General features: G+C 43.2%; 1 protein-coding gene across 3 annotated transcripts in view; it reads right to left on the bottom strand.

Moving 5' to 3' along the window:
- SH3KBP1 (SH3 domain containing kinase binding protein 1) overlaps positions 1 to 17,290 on the bottom strand; it is a 1,044,962-nt gene that overhangs the window by 398,314 nt on the left and 629,358 nt on the right. For all 3 annotated transcript variants that reach the window (XM_069204692.1, XM_069204693.1, XM_069204694.1), the window contains exon 6: positions 11,965 to 12,170. In XM_069204692.1, the coding sequence (XP_069060793.1) occupies positions 11,965 to 12,170 (206 nt within the window). The remainder of the gene's footprint in view (positions 1 to 11,964; positions 12,171 to 17,290) is intronic.

Genomic DNA, 17,290 nt, shown 5'->3' with positions numbered 1-17,290 from the left:
ATTGCAGACTTTGTAAAGCAAGGGGATTTGAAAGAAGTGTTGAGCAGCCCATGTAATTCACCGATAATGGGATTGAAAAAGCCCTGTGGGGAAGTCTGAATTGTCCAGGATTTGATAAAGATAAATTATATTGTGATCAAATGTTGCACCGTCGTACTCAATCCAGCTGTGATAATGTTCCAGATTCCATGTGATGCAGAGTGGTTCACTGTTATTGACCTGTCACAAGCTTTTTTTTCTGTGCCTCTTCATGAGGACAGCCAATTTCTCTTTAATTTCAAATTTCTAGCTCAAGTATATTGTTGGTGTCTAATTCCTCAAGGGTCTTCAGAGTCACCTTCCATATTCAATCAGATCTTGAAAAAGAATTTGGAGTCACTGGAATTGCCTTTCCAATCAACCTTGGTACGGTACATTGACGACTTGCTGATTGCGTCCAGAATAAGGGATGAGTGCAAGTATGACTGTACGGCTGGCCTGTTGAACCATTTGGGAAAGAATGGTCATAAAGTGTTGTCACTTAAATTGCAATATTGTCAGAAAGAAGTGAAATACTTGGGCCATCAGATTGAGAAAGGCTTGAGGAAAATATCCACAGAAAGGGTTACAACCATATTGCAAATGAATCCTACACAGAGAGATGTCCGGATGTTCCTAGGAATGGTAGGCTACTGCTGCCAATGGATTCCAAATGTTTCAGTCATTTCGAGGCCACTGCAGAAGCTGACCCACAAAAAAGTAACTGATCCCACAGTGTTAAACCAGGCTGGTATGAAAGCGTTCACTTAATTGAGAGAGAGTATGTGCAGAGCTTCAGCCTTGGGTATGCCTGATTACACAAACCTTTCACATTGTTTTGTCATGAGCGTGATGCATGTTCCTTGTTTGACGCAGGTCCATGGAGGTGTAAACTGCCCAGTAACATATTTTTCAGCAACTTTGGACCCAATTGCAGCAGCCTTACCAGGTTGTTTGTGTGCAGTTGCAGCAGTTGGACAGAGCCTCACACAGTGTGAAGGCATTGTGATGGGACATCCTTTAACAATTATGGTCCCTCACTCAGTTGAAGTGCTCCTTACCCGTACCAAGGCTCAATATTTAACCAGTGCAAGATTGACCAGATATGAGACGAGTATTTTAGGGTCACCAAATGTATCATTGAAAAGATGTACAGTACTGAACCCGGCGACGTTATTTCCAAATGAAAATGTTGAAATTGAGAAGTTGGAAGACATTGAGCATGATTGTCTTGAAGTAACTGACTTGTGCACAAAACCAAGACCTGACATTATTGATACTCGATTAGAAGTGAATAACCATATTATTTTTGTTGATGGTCTGTTTCAGAGATAATACAGGAACACTGAGAGCAGGGTATGTCATGTGCAAAATTTCTGGTATCCTGGAAGCATTTTGGTTTCAAAGAGTGTAGTCTGCACAAGTAGCGGAACTGGTAGCCCTTACTAGAGGGTGCCATGTATCTGCTCAGCTGAAAATTACAATCTATACAGATAACCAATATGGATTTGGAAAAGTCCATGATTTTGGCCAGTTATGGTCACAGAGAGGTTTCAGCACCTCTTCTGGTTCGCCAGTGAGAAATGGTGAGAGAATTAAAGAATTGTTGCATGCCATCCAAATGCCTGATGAAATTGCTGTGGTGAAATGCAGTGCACATCTGAAGTCACAGGACTTCGTGTCAATGGGGAATGGATATGCAGATCAAGTCGCAAGGTTTTGCGCATTGAACTGTATATCAGTCAGAGATACGTGGGAATTGTTGCCTAAAGAAGATGAAACATGTTCAAGTTATGCATTAAAAGTAATTGATACGATGGAAGAGTTGAAAGTGTTGGAGAATAATATTGGCAGGGAGGAAAAACGTTCATGGAGCAAAATGAAATGTGTACAGCAACAGGATGAACTGCGGGTTTCAGAAGAGGGTCAATTGGTTTTGCCTAATAGTCTGTTGTCTCAAATGGCTAGATATTATCATGGCCAAGCACATGTTGGGAGGGATGCCATGATTCGTCCATTCAAACATGATTGGTTCAACCTGAGGTTTAGACAAGTTGCTGAAGCAGTTTGCCATTGTTGCGTCATTTGCCAGCAAATGAATGTGGGAAAAGGGACAGTGGTTAACTTGAGCCACACTGGAAGAGCAGGAGGTCCATTCAGCAGAATGCAGATGGATTTTATTGAAATGCCTGTGTGTGGAGGTTTGAGATATGTGATAGTGATTGTTTGCATCTTTAGTCACTGGATTGAAGCGTACCCTACACAAAGAAATGACAGTCTCACAGTAGAAAAACTACTGCTTAGGAAACTGATACCACATTTTGGGTTTCCGATCTCTTTAGAATGAGATAGAGGAAGTCACTTAAGCAATGAAGTAATTAAATTACTGTGTGCAGCATTGAACATTGAGCAGAAATTGCATTGCAGTAACCGCCCTGAAGCATCAGGACTAGTGGAACAGATGAATGGTACCTTGAAGTCAAGAGTTGCAAAGACGTGTGCGTCCACGAATTTGAAATGGCCTGATGTACTGCCTTGCGTTCTGATGACAATGAGAAGCACACCCGACAGGAAGACAGGATTGTCACCGCATGAGATCCTTATGGGTCGAGCTATGAGGTTGCCAGCGGTACCTGCAAATGCACTTGTCAACATTACATGGTGCTGGACTACTGCAAAGGTCTGGGCTGATGTGGTTCGCTCTTTCTCTCAGCAGGTGGAAGCCACCACACTGCCACAATCCATGACCCAGAGCACAATCTAAGAGCTGGGGAATGGGTCGTGGTCCAGAAACACGTGAGGAAAACGTATTTGGAGCCTCGTTGGAAAGGTCCATTCCAGGTAGTTCTGACGACTACCACAGCTGTGAAGTGTGCTAGAGTTCCGAATGGATCCACGCCAGCCACACAAAGAAAGTGGCATGTCCACTGGACCAGGAAGAAGAGTTGTTGAGAGTACCAACAATGACAGAACAAGTCTCAGGGCCAGAAGGAGAAGAAAGAGTAACTGAGACCGGATCCGAGTACTTTGAAGACAGTTCAGTCACTCCGGTGAGAGACGAAGGAGAAAACATCCAAGGGGGTAACAGTGAGCCTATCTCAATTGAGGCACCAGGAAAGCCTAGTCAGAAGAGGGCTTTCCCAGGAGCAGATGATCTTGAGGGACAAACTGAGCAATTGCCAGACCCTGAGGGGGAAGGAGTTGAGGTGGATCAAAGCCAATGTGATCTAACTCCTCCTGAACCAGTTGCAGGTCCGTGAAGAGAAAACACCACAGAACAAGAAGAAGTCACAAGTACAACACTGAAGAGAGCACTGACAAAAGGTCCACTGAGAGGAGATAAGTGGTCGGATCACCAGCAAAGAGAAAGGAAGCAGTTGCTGAAACAACATTAGAGGAAGAAGTAGACACAGCAAGGAGAGAAGATCTGAGTGAAGGAGAGTTGCAAGGAGATTGAACGTTGAAAAGAGAGAGAATAGCAAGTCGAAAATACGCAGGTCGTGAATGGGGGTATGTAACTACAAGTGAATGGCAGAAAGAGTTTTTATCTTTTTGTTTTGAACGAGACATTCCAGGTCAATATTTTGGCACTTGAAGAAAGAGGATGAACTGAACTGTTAAGAATTTTTTTGAGAGCGAGACTCTTGAAAGTAACAGGAAAAGACTTTGATAACCTGATTTGAATTACGAAATCTGATTTTGACAAGCTGCAAAACTGATTCCTGGCAAGGGATCCTGGAAGAGAGACTGAGAGCTGTAAATAACGGCTGAAAGATGTTTTTTGATTTGATTTTGCTACAATTACTAAATTTCTCTTCTGCTTTCTGATTCTTTACAGATCATGAGTAACATTAGCCAGCAGGGTAGGAAAAATAGGTGCTTTAAATATATGAGTATTGGTTTGACGATTGTGTGTGTGATATTGTTTGTGCTATTGACTGTGGGAATTACTGTTCTTGATAAGAGGGAAGCAAACCATACTTCTGCTTTTGGAACAACTACTGCACTAACACCGATAGAGAAGTTTAGGTTAGATGAGAGGTATCTGCATGAGGGAATTAATACAAATGAGGAACTTTCTTCTACTGTCTTCTATCGCTTATCGAGTGAGTATGTTGAGACAATGGATGTGAACAATTACTTTGTGTGTATGCACACTCCTTCATCAGTTCAAGAAGGAGTTACTTATCACAGTTTGCCCCTAACGTATAGGATATGTTGTAGTCTATTCCTAACAAGATTCTATAACCAAGAGTACATCCAGTACTTTTATTCCAATTATGACATAGTGTTTTCGTTCGTCCCTGTAATTAGGTATTTGAGTAGAGTGGATAAAGGTAATGACATAGTATTAGAGGATTTTTTGAGACTACATTAACATTTGGCACTGCTTAGGCTCACCGCAATAACCTGACATGTTCGCTTACACCTTTAGAAAAGAGCTTCTTAGATCACACAGATGACAGGAGAAAGGCATTGAAGGAGAGGTTAACAAAAGGTTTAGAGAAATGGCTTACAAGAATGATAATGCCTATAGTGCAATAAAAACACAAGGGAAATTAGCTTTAGATGCGCAACATGTAGGGAGACTTTGTGGATATAGGCCTAAATCTCACATTGACACTTTTTTTGTGGGAACAAGTCTATGTAGACATGTGTTTTGTTTTTGTTTCAGAGTAAATGGACATTTATGTTGAATGGACAGGATCCAGCAATTCCTGGCATTTATTCCATCTGTGGTCCTAATGCTTATTACCGTTTTCCAAGAGGATGGTATGGGACATGTTATTAGGGGATTGTTTTCCCAAAGATTTTTCAATTTGATGACTTGAAGAAGTTTCCGAAAGTGACTGAATTAAGTCATATTAGACAAAGGAGGGAGACTCCTTCTGGTACAGTGGGAGATATATTTGGAGCAATGATTCCTTCAGTGGGAGTTGTTCTGAATTCGATAAAGATTTGAAAGTTGTCTACTATTGTGGATAACATGCTGACAAATTTTTCAGGAGCCATGCTCCTGATAGATACTGAATTAGCTGCTGAAAGAGCTATGACTCTTCAGAATCATCTTACCTTAGACATTCTTTTAGCGAAGGATGACAGAGTTTGTAGAATGCTTAATTCTTGGCATTGTTGTTCGTTCATTCCTGATAAAAGTAAAGAAATTAGGAGCTTACTTACAAATCTTACTGAGAGTACTGACTTGAAAGATTTGAAAGATCCTGGAGTTTGGGAGAAAGTTGACAACGGTTTTGATTCAGTGGGAAATTGGTTCAGCAACATTTGGAATGGGATGTTATTAAAAATAATAGGGGGAATATTGATTATTTTAGTTTGCTTCATTGGAATATGGGGAATATGTAAATTGTGCAAAAGAATTAAAATTGAACAAGGCAAGAAATAATAAAAAGAGGGAAGAAAAGAAAAGGGAAAAATTGTTTAGGGAAAATTTGAAAAAGGAACAAAGATTGGAAGGGATTGAAATGACAGAATTTTAGCTGGTGCAAACATTTGTGAGGGAAGATTTAATGTAATGACACATTTAGTCATCAGAGGAGGGATTGCTAGCACAGGAGTTTTAACAGAATTATTAATGAGTATTCATGTATTCTGAGTAATGGATTTGCGCAGAAAATGTAATAATATAGAGAAAAATAATGCACACATTTGAAAGTGTGATCAGGATGAGTGGCCACCAATGTTCACAAAGAGTACTTATTAATGGCTTATTGTTATGAAATGTTGAGCATATCTTTGATTAATGTAGTAATACATCATATTAATGGTCATGCATTATGTAATTGTTTTATAAGTTGAAAACCATACTTAGCGGAGGTCTTGGCCTAGAAACTTGGAAAGTAGTTTTAGGATATCTAACTTAACTGGACTGCACTCAGAGGAGACATTGCCATTCTCCCCATTGTTCTTGAGGGTTTCCCTCTAGATTTTGAAACTGCTTAACCCCTTGAGGGCCAAGGGACGTAATGGTTACGTCCGTGGCAGCACCTCGCGGGCGCCACAGATGTAACCATTACGTCTGATTACCAGCCACCCCCCACTCCCCCAGGTCAGGGCTGGAAGGGGAACTGCTTCCCCTTCCACCCCTGACCCCCCGACCTACCCAGTGACATCTGATGACATCAGCACAAGAGAGCGTGCTGACCTCATCAGAGGTCACTTCCCTTGCGGAAGAGCATTTCTCTTCCACTCGGGAGGAGGGGGCCAGCAGAGGCATGAAAGGAAAGGAAAGGCCTTTCCTTTCATGTCTCTGCAAGCATTTCTGCTGCCCGATCACAATGCGATCGGGCAGCAGAAATGCCCACTAGACACCAGGGATTTATTTTTTCTTTGAAATGGACATGAGGGGAGCGGCCTCTTGGGCAAGGGCCACTCCCCCCGGGGGGCAAATAGGTTTTAGGCCATTTCTGCCCCCCCCAGGGGCAGATCGGCCTATATAATTAGGCCGAACTGCCCCGGGGGGAGGGCCGAAACCACTAGACACCAGGGAATTGTTTTTATATTACACTTACGTGTAAGGGGAGTGGCCCCTTGGGCAAGGGCCACTCCACAGGGGGCCAAATAATTTTTAGGCAATTATCAGCCTAATATAATTAGGCCGATCTGCCCCCAGGGAGGCTAAAAACCCCTAAACACCAGGGTCAATTTTTTTTTTTTTTTTTCAGTGTATGTGTGGGGAGCGACCCCTTAGGCTAGGGTCACTCCCTGGCGGGCAAATTGTTTTTAGGCAATTTCTGTCCCCCCTGGGGGCAGAGCGGCCTAATATAATGCCATTTTCAGGGGGAAAAACACAAGCCTTCTTCTGCACCCCTTTTTCCCATTTTGCTTTTTTTTTTTTTAATGATATTTTCGCTGTATTTTGGCTAATTTCTTGGTCTCATATAGGGGAACGCACAAAGTCTGGGTACCTCTAAAATCCCTAGGATGTTGGAAAAAAAGAACACAAATTTGGCGTGGGTAGCTTCTGTGGACAAAAAGTTATGAGGGCCTAAGCGCGAACTGCCCCAAATAGCCAAAAAAAGGCTTGTCACTTGAGGGGGAAAAGGCCTGGCAGCGAAGGGGTTAAAGACTTTGCCCTTTCCAAACTTTGATGCTGAATCCTGAATCCTTGATGACCAGACTGATGTCCTGAGGATGAAGACTGACACTGCTTGCTGATCCATACTGAGGATAGGTAGTATGAATTAGAATGTCAATTATATTGTCTATTTGTTTTTCTTTCTAGGTACCAAATGCAATGTTGATAGAGCCATAGTTAGATGTTTTTAAATTTGTGTTGATTAAATTATTTTGCATGAATACCAACATGCTAATTCAAATCTGATGTTAGTTAAGGTTCTCACTAATGAAATTCGATATAGGGAATAACAACTGATGTCTTTTCTTTGCCCTGTGATATTAGAATGTGTAGTAGCTCAAGCCTTGATTAGATTGCGTTTCTTTCGCAGATTAGGACAGCCAGTGTTCTTTCTGTAGGTTTATAATTTGATTTTGAGATTAACCTACGTGACATTAGCATTGTTAGTGTAGGGAAATAAACATTCTAACTTTACATAAAAGTGTGGTTATTCATGACTGCAAGGTCATGGTGTGTCAATTACTGATTCCTAATGATTACTAATGTTATTGATTATTACTGACATTGACAAATTAGTTATTGATTAGTGTTGGTATTGGGTCTTTATGGTGGGTACATCTCAAGCGTTGGTCAGAAGGTTCATTGACCTATTTGCGTCCCCTTGTAAGACTACTTATTAAGGTCTGACGCGCTACCACTTAAGAGCTACCCAAAACATGTGCAAGATTCTGTGGAGTTCTGTCAACAGCAAAAAATTCGTGTTTTGCACTGCTTGCGGTGCAGCTTAGCACCAGGAGCGCGAGCAATACAAACAGGACCTTGTAGTGCACAAGAGCGCATGACCATTCAATGTGATTTTGCTGCCAGTGGAGTAGAAAATCTACTCAAGAAGTAGCCCTCTGACTGCGACTGCCCAAGTTAGAAAATGGTGGTAAGGGACGCCAAACCTTGCTCGTGCTCGATTTACACATGCCAGTGTGGTAGGCTCTTGCAAGCTTAGTTTAAATACCAATCTTATAGATTCAACATCTCCATGCTTACTCACAGTTATTCATATGTAAAAATATATATGTGCAAGGGGCAAAATATTTTCTTAAGAGATGTGACTGTTGCTGATGAATAACTGGATTGCCGAGTAGCAAGTCTGCTGAGTCTGGATTGCATTTGGTGCCTCTTTCTTCCACCACCCTATAATTCCGGTCTCCTCATCTCATTTCTGCACTTTTTTCATGCCAGCTTTCTTTATTACAGTTTTCTTATCTTCCTCCTTCTTTCTCACTTTTCTGTCCTACTCTTTCTTGTGCTGGGTTAAAATCTAATGATGAGATTTCGGCAACTACGTTCACTAAGTAGACATTGCTTTTCAATATAAAATATTACGGTAATGTTGTATGTTGCAACCCATATTTTTCTGCCATACAGGAATAGCAAGAGTACACTGGACCTACGGAAGTACTTTATGATGATGTGTTATTACTCTTACTCAAGAGGAATATGTATGCTTCACAAAGAACGTGGCCCTGACACCCCACTAGCTTTCAGCCCCAATACTTCAGTGGTCGCTGCCAATGAAGAGAATGGAGGGCGCAAGATGATGACCTTCAGCACGGTGACCGCTGCACCATTAGGCAAGGTTAAGAGCAAACTTTGTAACTCAGAAAGGTAAATGCTCGATCTCTGAGTAACAGCAATAGAAACAGAAGCACCATTTGAATATGTAACACTGGCAGGGAAATGCATCACACTACATTTATTTATTCAATAAGCAATAAGATCAATACATTGCTAGCCTACTAGGCTTTACCTGTGACCTGTTTGCAGCAGTAAACAAATGGGAATCCCTCGAAACACATTAGCTAGAAAGCAGGTTCGGTCCATGCCTTCTGTTTTGTCTTTCTTGTGAAACTAATAACTAATGTATTAGAGGTGATTACTGAAAAATAGCATGTCCTCACCCTCCTAGGATGACCACCATTCTACAGGTCATTACAGACAGTTTCTAGTTCTGGACCTCTGTCTGATAAATTAACACTTTCTGGATGTTTCAGACTTGTTTTGCTTCGTCTGAACCAATTTGAGTAACACACCTGAAAACAATGACTTGTGAGTCAAATGTTCATGACTAGAGACATTATTGCTTAATACCTAGGGTGAGGTGGTCACCTTAGATCCTACTGGAAGAAATCAAATAGTCGTGTTTTGATTTTGATTTATTGCTCCTCTAGGATGGTAGAGATTTCCAAAGGTAAGTGAAACTCATGCAACTTGGAAACAGCTTATTGGATATGTCTCCAAAAGTCGTTTTAAATAAAAGATACTGGAGATACTTTTTTTGTTGTAAAAATGAGAAACAATATTAATTGAACTTTTATGGATGGCTTGATTAACTCTTTGGGAGCAGAAACCGAATGTTGCACTGGTGAACGTAGTAGGTTCCTATACAATATTTTCTTTTTTAGGAAACCGCGGATGCACCGCCAACAGGCTGGCGGTGCATCCAGGCCAATTCTGACCGCGGCGGTAAAGCCGCGGTCATAAAAGGGAAACCGTCGGTTTCCCACCGGTTTTCCCCTGGCCTGAGGAATCCTCCGCCATGGGGATTCCGACCCCCTTCCCGCCAGCCTGGTTCTGGCGGTTTTGACCGCCAGAACCTTGCTGGCGGGAACGGGTGTCGTGGGGCCCCTGGGGGCCCCTGCAGTGCCCATGCCAGTGGCCAATGGCATGGGCACTGCAGGGGCCCCCTAACAGGGCCCCACAAAGATTTTCAGTGTCTGCATAGCAGACACTGAAAATCGCGACGGGTGCAACTGCACCCGTCGCACCCCTTCCACTCCGCCGGCTCCATTCGGAGCCGGCATCCTCGTGAAAGGGGGTTTCCCGCTGGGCGGGCGGGCAGCCTTTTGGCGGTCGCCCACCCGCCCAGCGGGAAACTCAGAATTACCGCGGCTGTCATTTGACCGCGCAGCGGTATTCTGCCGGGGGAACTTTGGCGGGCGGCCTCCGCCGCCCGCCAAAGTTAGAATGACCCTCTTAGTCATAGCAGTCCCTGCTACTGGATGAAACTGCTTTGTGTGGATGTTTTTGTTCGTGGAAGTGCAGAAGGCAGTCACTCACGTTCATGCTAGCTAATGGAGAAGTGTGGCACAATGGTTAGAGTGGCAGACCCTGAAGCAGAGATCTGGCTCAAGACCAGGGTTCAATCCTGCTTCGGCAGGTCTTGGGCTCAATTCACTTGGACCAGATAATTCTTGCCTCGGTGCCTAATCTAATTAATGGGTCCCACTCTGCAACTCTGGGCAATAGCTTGCTTAATCTCCACAACGGCCCCACCAGTGCATGGAGGCCTGGCTTCACCCTGGGGGTGCCCAGGAGTGGGCACCTCACAGGGAAAAGCCAGGAGGGGTTCCATAGGGGTATGAGTACAGCGCCTTGAGACCCTAACGGGTGAGTAGTGCGCTGTACAAGTGCAATGACTGAAGTGGGATGACACATTGCCCCTTGTAGTGGGCAGAACAAAAATGTGAATGACACAAAAGGACTCAAAAACGAAGAGGGCTTGTTGAAAGTCCTAATGAGTAAGATATATATATGTATATATATATATTTATATTCCTCAACTCAGTTGTACTGTCACCAATTGTTCTGGCAGGGCCTGCACAGAAGGAGAAGGTGCTCTCTTACAAAGGATTGATGACATTTGTAATTTATAATTTTAGAATTATTGAAATGCAAACCGGATGCTACATCTAATTGGTATTAATATCACTAGTGATGTCAGTGCAACTTTCTGGAACTTTGGCTAAAGAATAGTTTTACCCACTGAATTTACATCAAAACACCTCAGCACCAAAGCAGTACACACCTGGATACTCCCCGTGTCGCTGAAACCCACTCAAGATCCCTTGAACACCACTGTGGCTCCCTTAGCAGTACAGACCTGGATACTCCCTGTGTCACTGAAACCCACTCAAGATCCCTTGAACACCACTGTGGGTCCCTTTACACTCCATGGACCAACATTACTGAACACAGAATCACAATAATCCTAATCCAAATCAACCATCTTGCCTTCAGAAAAACTAGCTTAAGACCTTTCATTCTGACCTCTAGCTGCAAATGCCTGCAGAATGTGCCTAATAGTGATGCTTTCCATAATGCCACACCCAGTGCTTAATGTATGGAAAAAAAAGTGCTGGAGCCCGAAGCTCTGCTCAGAAGCCTGCAACCAGTGCAATTAAATGTTGGTGCGCCAAATACCAAGGCTAGTAGCCTCAAATCCACCTCATGCCTCTTTAATCCACTACAGACACTCCCTCCCCCCTATCTCACTCTGGCAGGATCCTGCTTTCTCAGTTCGTGATGGTTTTGCCCTCTTATTCTGCCCCGTCTTTCTGTGTGTTTTCTCTTTCTTGCAATCGGTACACATTAGATGTGGAAATATAAGTGCTGACGTCTGATGTGGTGAAGTAAGTGCTTTTCCCCATAAATAAGTGTTGATGGCCCCCACTGGCTCAAATTAAGCACTGGCCACACCATACAATCACCTTGTTTAGTAAATCTATAAATCACCTTCTAATGCCCCAGCTAACCTCAGCAGTACACTTGAGCACTGCCAGTCTGAACATACACGAAATAAACCTAAAACATTTTCAATGGGAGCACACGTGCAACTGTGTTCTAAGTACTGGTCAAGACATATATTGTTTGACTGTGTGCAAGATGACATTTGTTTCTGGAAAAAAGCAAAGAGCTCTTTAAAAAAATAAAAACTGAGAACGAATGGCACTAGATTAAGAATACACGGACATTCTGAACCCCCTTAAATGTAATATAAAGAAATAGAAACATACCTTTTCAGGTGGAAGCATCTCGTTGTCTACCTCTATAGACCTTGGCCGCAGCCTGATTGGTCGATCTTTAAAAATATCACCGAAGCCAAATCCTCTGATCTTTTTGGGCTGGTTTCTTTCCCCCGTTAACGTCCCATTGGCCCCATCCGATTTTGTGCTGCTCGAATCACCGCCATCACTCTCTGAGCCGGTGGCATCCTTTACACCTGCCAAACAAATTAAAAGGAGGAAATTTGTTTTGCAGTAACCTCAAAAACTCCAAAGTTCACAGGCTTGCATCTAGTGGTGACCAATTTATGAGTTGCCTGTGATTGCTGCCAGCAGTAATCTGATGTGCCAATAAGTGATACCGAAGTGAACATCACGCATTCTGCTCAACTTTATTAAATATGTCAAAGCTTGAAAAGAAAATACGATAGGGCTAGCTCTTCATGAGATGGGTAAGAGTGAGTGACAATGAGCGTACAGAGCCTCATGACTGCCAAGCCAGGGTTTATTTTTGTAAATAATTTACGGGGTTTTCTAAAAGTATCTCCTGCTGTCAGAGCTGTTGTTAGAGTTAATGTGATATGCACACCAACTGAAATGGGAAACATTGTTAAGATCCTCTCTTCCCATAAAGTAAAACTCCTCCCTGTTTCTAATCACTGCTCTAATTCAACTCGCATCACTTTCCGTAATGCCCACCCGTCAACGCCCACTACTATCCCAACTCCGTGTTCTTCATCCTCCAAAGTCCATGCTATTCTGCCTGCACAATTTCCTTTTCTGTGTTAACGCTCCTCATCAGTGTCTCCACCCATAATGTGTAAAAAAGACTGGCTCTTAGAGTGATGGAGGAGAGAGAACATTACAAAGCCATGTCCACACGATACCAGCAAGACGGCAAATAAGAAAGCTCCCTCGACCTGCCCAAACTAGTGGTATTTCACACTATGCACATGGCCATATACTGGGGTTGAAGACTTCAGCATAAGGCGCGGCGCTTTAGAGGTACGATTCTGTGCTTAGTGCCTAAGAAAGCTCCATGGCTCAAGATATTACCGGACCATGAGCCAAGAGTTCCTCCCTTAAGAAAAAATGGCGGTACACTAAGATTCATGGCTCAAACAGGCAGCCTTAATTAGAACATTTCTGGTCTGCTTTAACAAGTTCTTCATCCTCCACATTCTGTCCAACTTCCCCCCCGCTGCCCACAAAGGACACATCTTAACTGGCAGATAGCCAGATGTCACCTTTGTCCAAATAGCCCAACACCCCGATTCCACCTACAGGTCACAGTGTAGCTCTTGTGTCTCCATGTCTCTCCTTACACGGTCCCCATCCTTCTCTTCATGTCAGTGCCCAAAGCTCCTACCAGCTTGAAATTATGCCTTGGCAGTGCCACCGTCCCTTGCTTTCTGTGGCTTCAGAATTCACCTTTAAGACTTACCATCTCAATTGGGCAGTACTGTCCAATGCTGCAGGTCACTAGACATAGTTTCCTCTGTTATATTTTGTTCTAGCAAGGGCATCCCTCTCCCTCCTCATACTGTCTTACGGCCTGCCTCTGACACTCCCCGACCACACAAGGTGACTATGCAACGTATCATGGCCTCACTGCTTGAGGATGCTTTAATTCTCCCCCTCCTCCCGCCCCCCAGTTTTGGTTGCCTAAACTGCTTGAGCCTTCATCAGGAACCGTAAGGTGCGTGGAATGCCCTCTAACCTTTGACAAGTACTGATAGCAATCGCTGAGCTCAGCTCTATGTCTAGCAATGCTCCTGATCAATCCACCTCTCCCAGGTACACCTATAGTGATCATTTTCAAATTGTCATTATATGACACCCTTAAAACACAGATTGTGTCTATCATGGGTGGACTTCCTTCTGCTAAACCTAATGTAGAAAGCGAAGAAAAACTAAATATGGCACAGTAAGGAAATATAGGCCTTAGTGGCATACAGACCTAACCATAAAATACATTACTTATGGTATGTAAATAAATTACCTAAAAATGACTAAATGATTATAGTTCTTTATGTTATTTTTAAAGAGCTTGTTTAAAAATAGAAAACACGTTTCCTTTCCCAATTTCCCAACACAGATTTTGGAGGCAATGAAACACAATCTTCTTAGGGAACCAGGTACCCAACACATAGATAAATCATGTCTGGAAGCCAAAACATGCAACCTAATAAGTACTTTGTAATGAACAGCAAATCCTCCCATGTTCTGACTTGTATATTCTAAATAACGGTACATGTCACCACTAAGAACTTATAAGAATTGACAAAGCCTAACCACAAGCCATAAGAATACAAATGTCAACAGATCTAAAAAAGTCAATCATAGGTAGATCCCAACAAACAGCCTGTTATGTGTCTCATTTGCTAGATACATCTAGCCAATGGGAGAGGCCTTTATTGGTGAGGTTGGTGAGGTTTATAACAGGTTCTATCTGTACTTAGCTATGCTTTCAGTAAGGACATTTTGGGAGGGACAGTCACCTTGTTAGTCTGCATGATAATGTTTCTACAGGGAGTGCAGAATTATTAGGCAAGTTGTATTTTTGAGGATTAATTTTATTATTGAACAACAACCATGTTCTCAATGAACCCAAAAAACTCATTAATATCAAAGCTGAATATTTTTGGAAGTAGTTTTTAGTTTGTTTTTAGTTTTAGCTATGTTAGGGGGATATCTGTGTGAGCAGGTGACTATTACTGTGCATAATTATTAGGCAACTTAACAAAGAAAAATATATACCCATTTCAATTATTTATTATTACCAGTGAAACCAATATAACATCTCAACATTCACAAATATACATTTCTGACATTCAAAAACAAAACAAAAACAAATCAGTGACCAATATAGCCACCTTTCTTTGCAAGGACACTCAAAAGCCTGCCATCCATGGATTCTGTCAGTGTTTTGATCTGTTCACCATCAACATTGCGTGCAGCAGCAACCACAGCCTCCCAGACACTGTTCAGAGAGGTGTACTGTTTTCCCTCCTTGTAAATCTCACATTTGATGATGGACCACAGGTTCTCAATGGGGTTCAGATCAGGTGAAAAAGGAGGCCATGTCATTAGATTTCCTTCTTTTATACCCTTTCTTGCCAGCCACGCTGTGGAGTACTTGGACGCGTGTGATGGAGCATTGTCCTGCATGAAAACCATGTTTTTCTTGAAGGATGCAGACTTCTTCCTGTACCACTGCTTGAAGAAGGTGTCTTCCAGGAACTGGCAGTAGGACTGGGAGTTGAGCTTGACTCCATCCTCAACCCGAAAAGGCCCCACAAGCTCATCTTTAATGATACCAGCCCAAACCAGTACTCCACCTCCACCTTGCTGGCGTCTGAGTCGGACTGGAGCTCTCTGCCCTTTACCAATCCAGCCACGGGCCCATCCATCTGGCCCATCAAGACTCACTCTCATTTCATCAGTCCATAAAACCTTAGAAAAATCAGTCTTGAGATATTTCTTGGCCCAGTCTTGACGTTTCAGCTTGTGTGTCTTGTTCAGTGGTGGTCGTCTTTCAGCCTTTCTTGCCTTGGCCATGTCTCTGAGTATTGCACACCTTGTGCTTTTGGGCACTCCAGTGATGTTGCAGCTCTGAAATATGGCCAAACTGGTGGCAAGTGGCATTGTAGCAGCTGCACGCTTGACTTTTCTCAGTTCATGGGCAGTTATTTTGCGCCTTGGTTTTTCCACACGCTTCTTGCGACCCTGTTGACTATTTTGAATGAAACGCTTGATTGTTCGATGATCACGCTTCAGAAGCTTTGCAATTTTAAGAGTGCTGCATCCCTCTGCAAGATATCTCACTATTTTTGACTTTTCTGAGCCTGTCAAGTCCTTCTTTTGACCCATTTTGCCAAAGGAAAGGAAGTTGCCTAATAATTATGCACACCTGATATAGGGTGTTGATGTCATTAGACCACACCCCTTCTCATTACAGAGATGCACATCACCTAATATGCTTAATTGGTAGTAGGCTTTTGAGCCTATACAGCTTGGAGTAAGACAACATGCATGAAGAGGATGATGTGGTCAAAATACTAATTTGCCTAATAATTCTGCACTCCCTGTATACGAACTTTAATATGTTTTACTTTCTTTTGTAAATTTTATGACAAGTTTACTAAAATATATCTCCAACCAATTCTGATCACTTATAATTTTAGAGAAAGGGGCCAGCTCTCTTTTATTTTGGTCTCTTAGGGATCCAGCAATTTGTTTTGCTGTTGTTTCCACTCTAAAAAGCCTGTTCATGCACTATATCTATGGATTTTTAAGTACCTCTTTTTAAGAGTTTATCTTGGTAATTGCAAAGTAATATGCATTTTTCATTGTATTTCATCTTTGTGAAACACAATGTTTTATGTGATTTTATTATTAGGTTTCTGAATTGAATCAAGTAGGTTTGGCTTGACATTGACTTGACTATTAATGTTATAGTACATGGCCACAAAGCAACTCAAAACCTTTCCATCAATACTTCAACCCCAACATATGTCCCACCAACACCTCCCAGCTATCAACCTGATCATCCATTGCTGAGTGGGACTTTATCCAAAGTTACTTAGACCCTCATTACTACCCAACAGGCTTGTGGTGGGACCGCCATATTACGACCATGGCAGATGCGCCACGGTCGGACCGCCGACACCGCCAGGCTGCTGCCAGTCAGCAGCCTGGCGGTCCCGATGGTTGTAATCAGCCAAGGCAGCGCCGTCCTGGGGATTACGAGTCCCCATACCACCAGCCTTTCCATGGCGGTTACACGGCCAGGGAAAGGCTGGCGGAATGGGGGCATCGGGGGCCCCCAAGCACAGCCCCATCGCGCATTCCACTGCCTGAATTATGGGCACTGGAATGCGTGACTGGTGCTGCTGCACCCACTGTACTGCCACACTGCCACCGGCTCAATTACGAGCCGGCTGCAATGTGAAGGCTGTGCTCACCGCGGGGCCATCTAGCGGAAACAGTGTTTCCGCTGGGCGGCCCTGCTGTGAACCTGTAATAGGGCCGGTGGTGTTCTGCCCGGGTGCGGGCAGGTGGCGGGGCAAGATTGGCAGGCGGCTAAGGCTGCCCGCCAAACTCGTAATGAGGGCCTAACTGCCTTCACTGTGTCTCTATCTTGATATCTACACAACCAGCTTTAGGGGACTGAGCCAGGTACAACTCTATCCCTAATAATGATCCCTAGCTCCACTGGAAAGCCAGCCGCTCAGTAAGCTAATCTGCCATCAGACAGTCCCCCTCAGTTGACAGGACAAAAGGTCTGCCTGAGCTTACATTCTACATATTCTCTCAAAAAGACAAGTGCTGCTCG

The sequence above is a fragment of the Pleurodeles waltl genome, chromosome 8, assembly GCF_031143425.1.
Source record: "Pleurodeles waltl isolate 20211129_DDA chromosome 8, aPleWal1.hap1.20221129, whole genome shotgun sequence".
Classification (NCBI taxonomy): domain Eukaryota; kingdom Metazoa; phylum Chordata; class Amphibia; order Caudata; family Salamandridae; genus Pleurodeles; species Pleurodeles waltl.
Note: the sequence above shows the minus strand (reverse complement) of the source record. Positions and strands in the feature narration are given on the sequence as shown.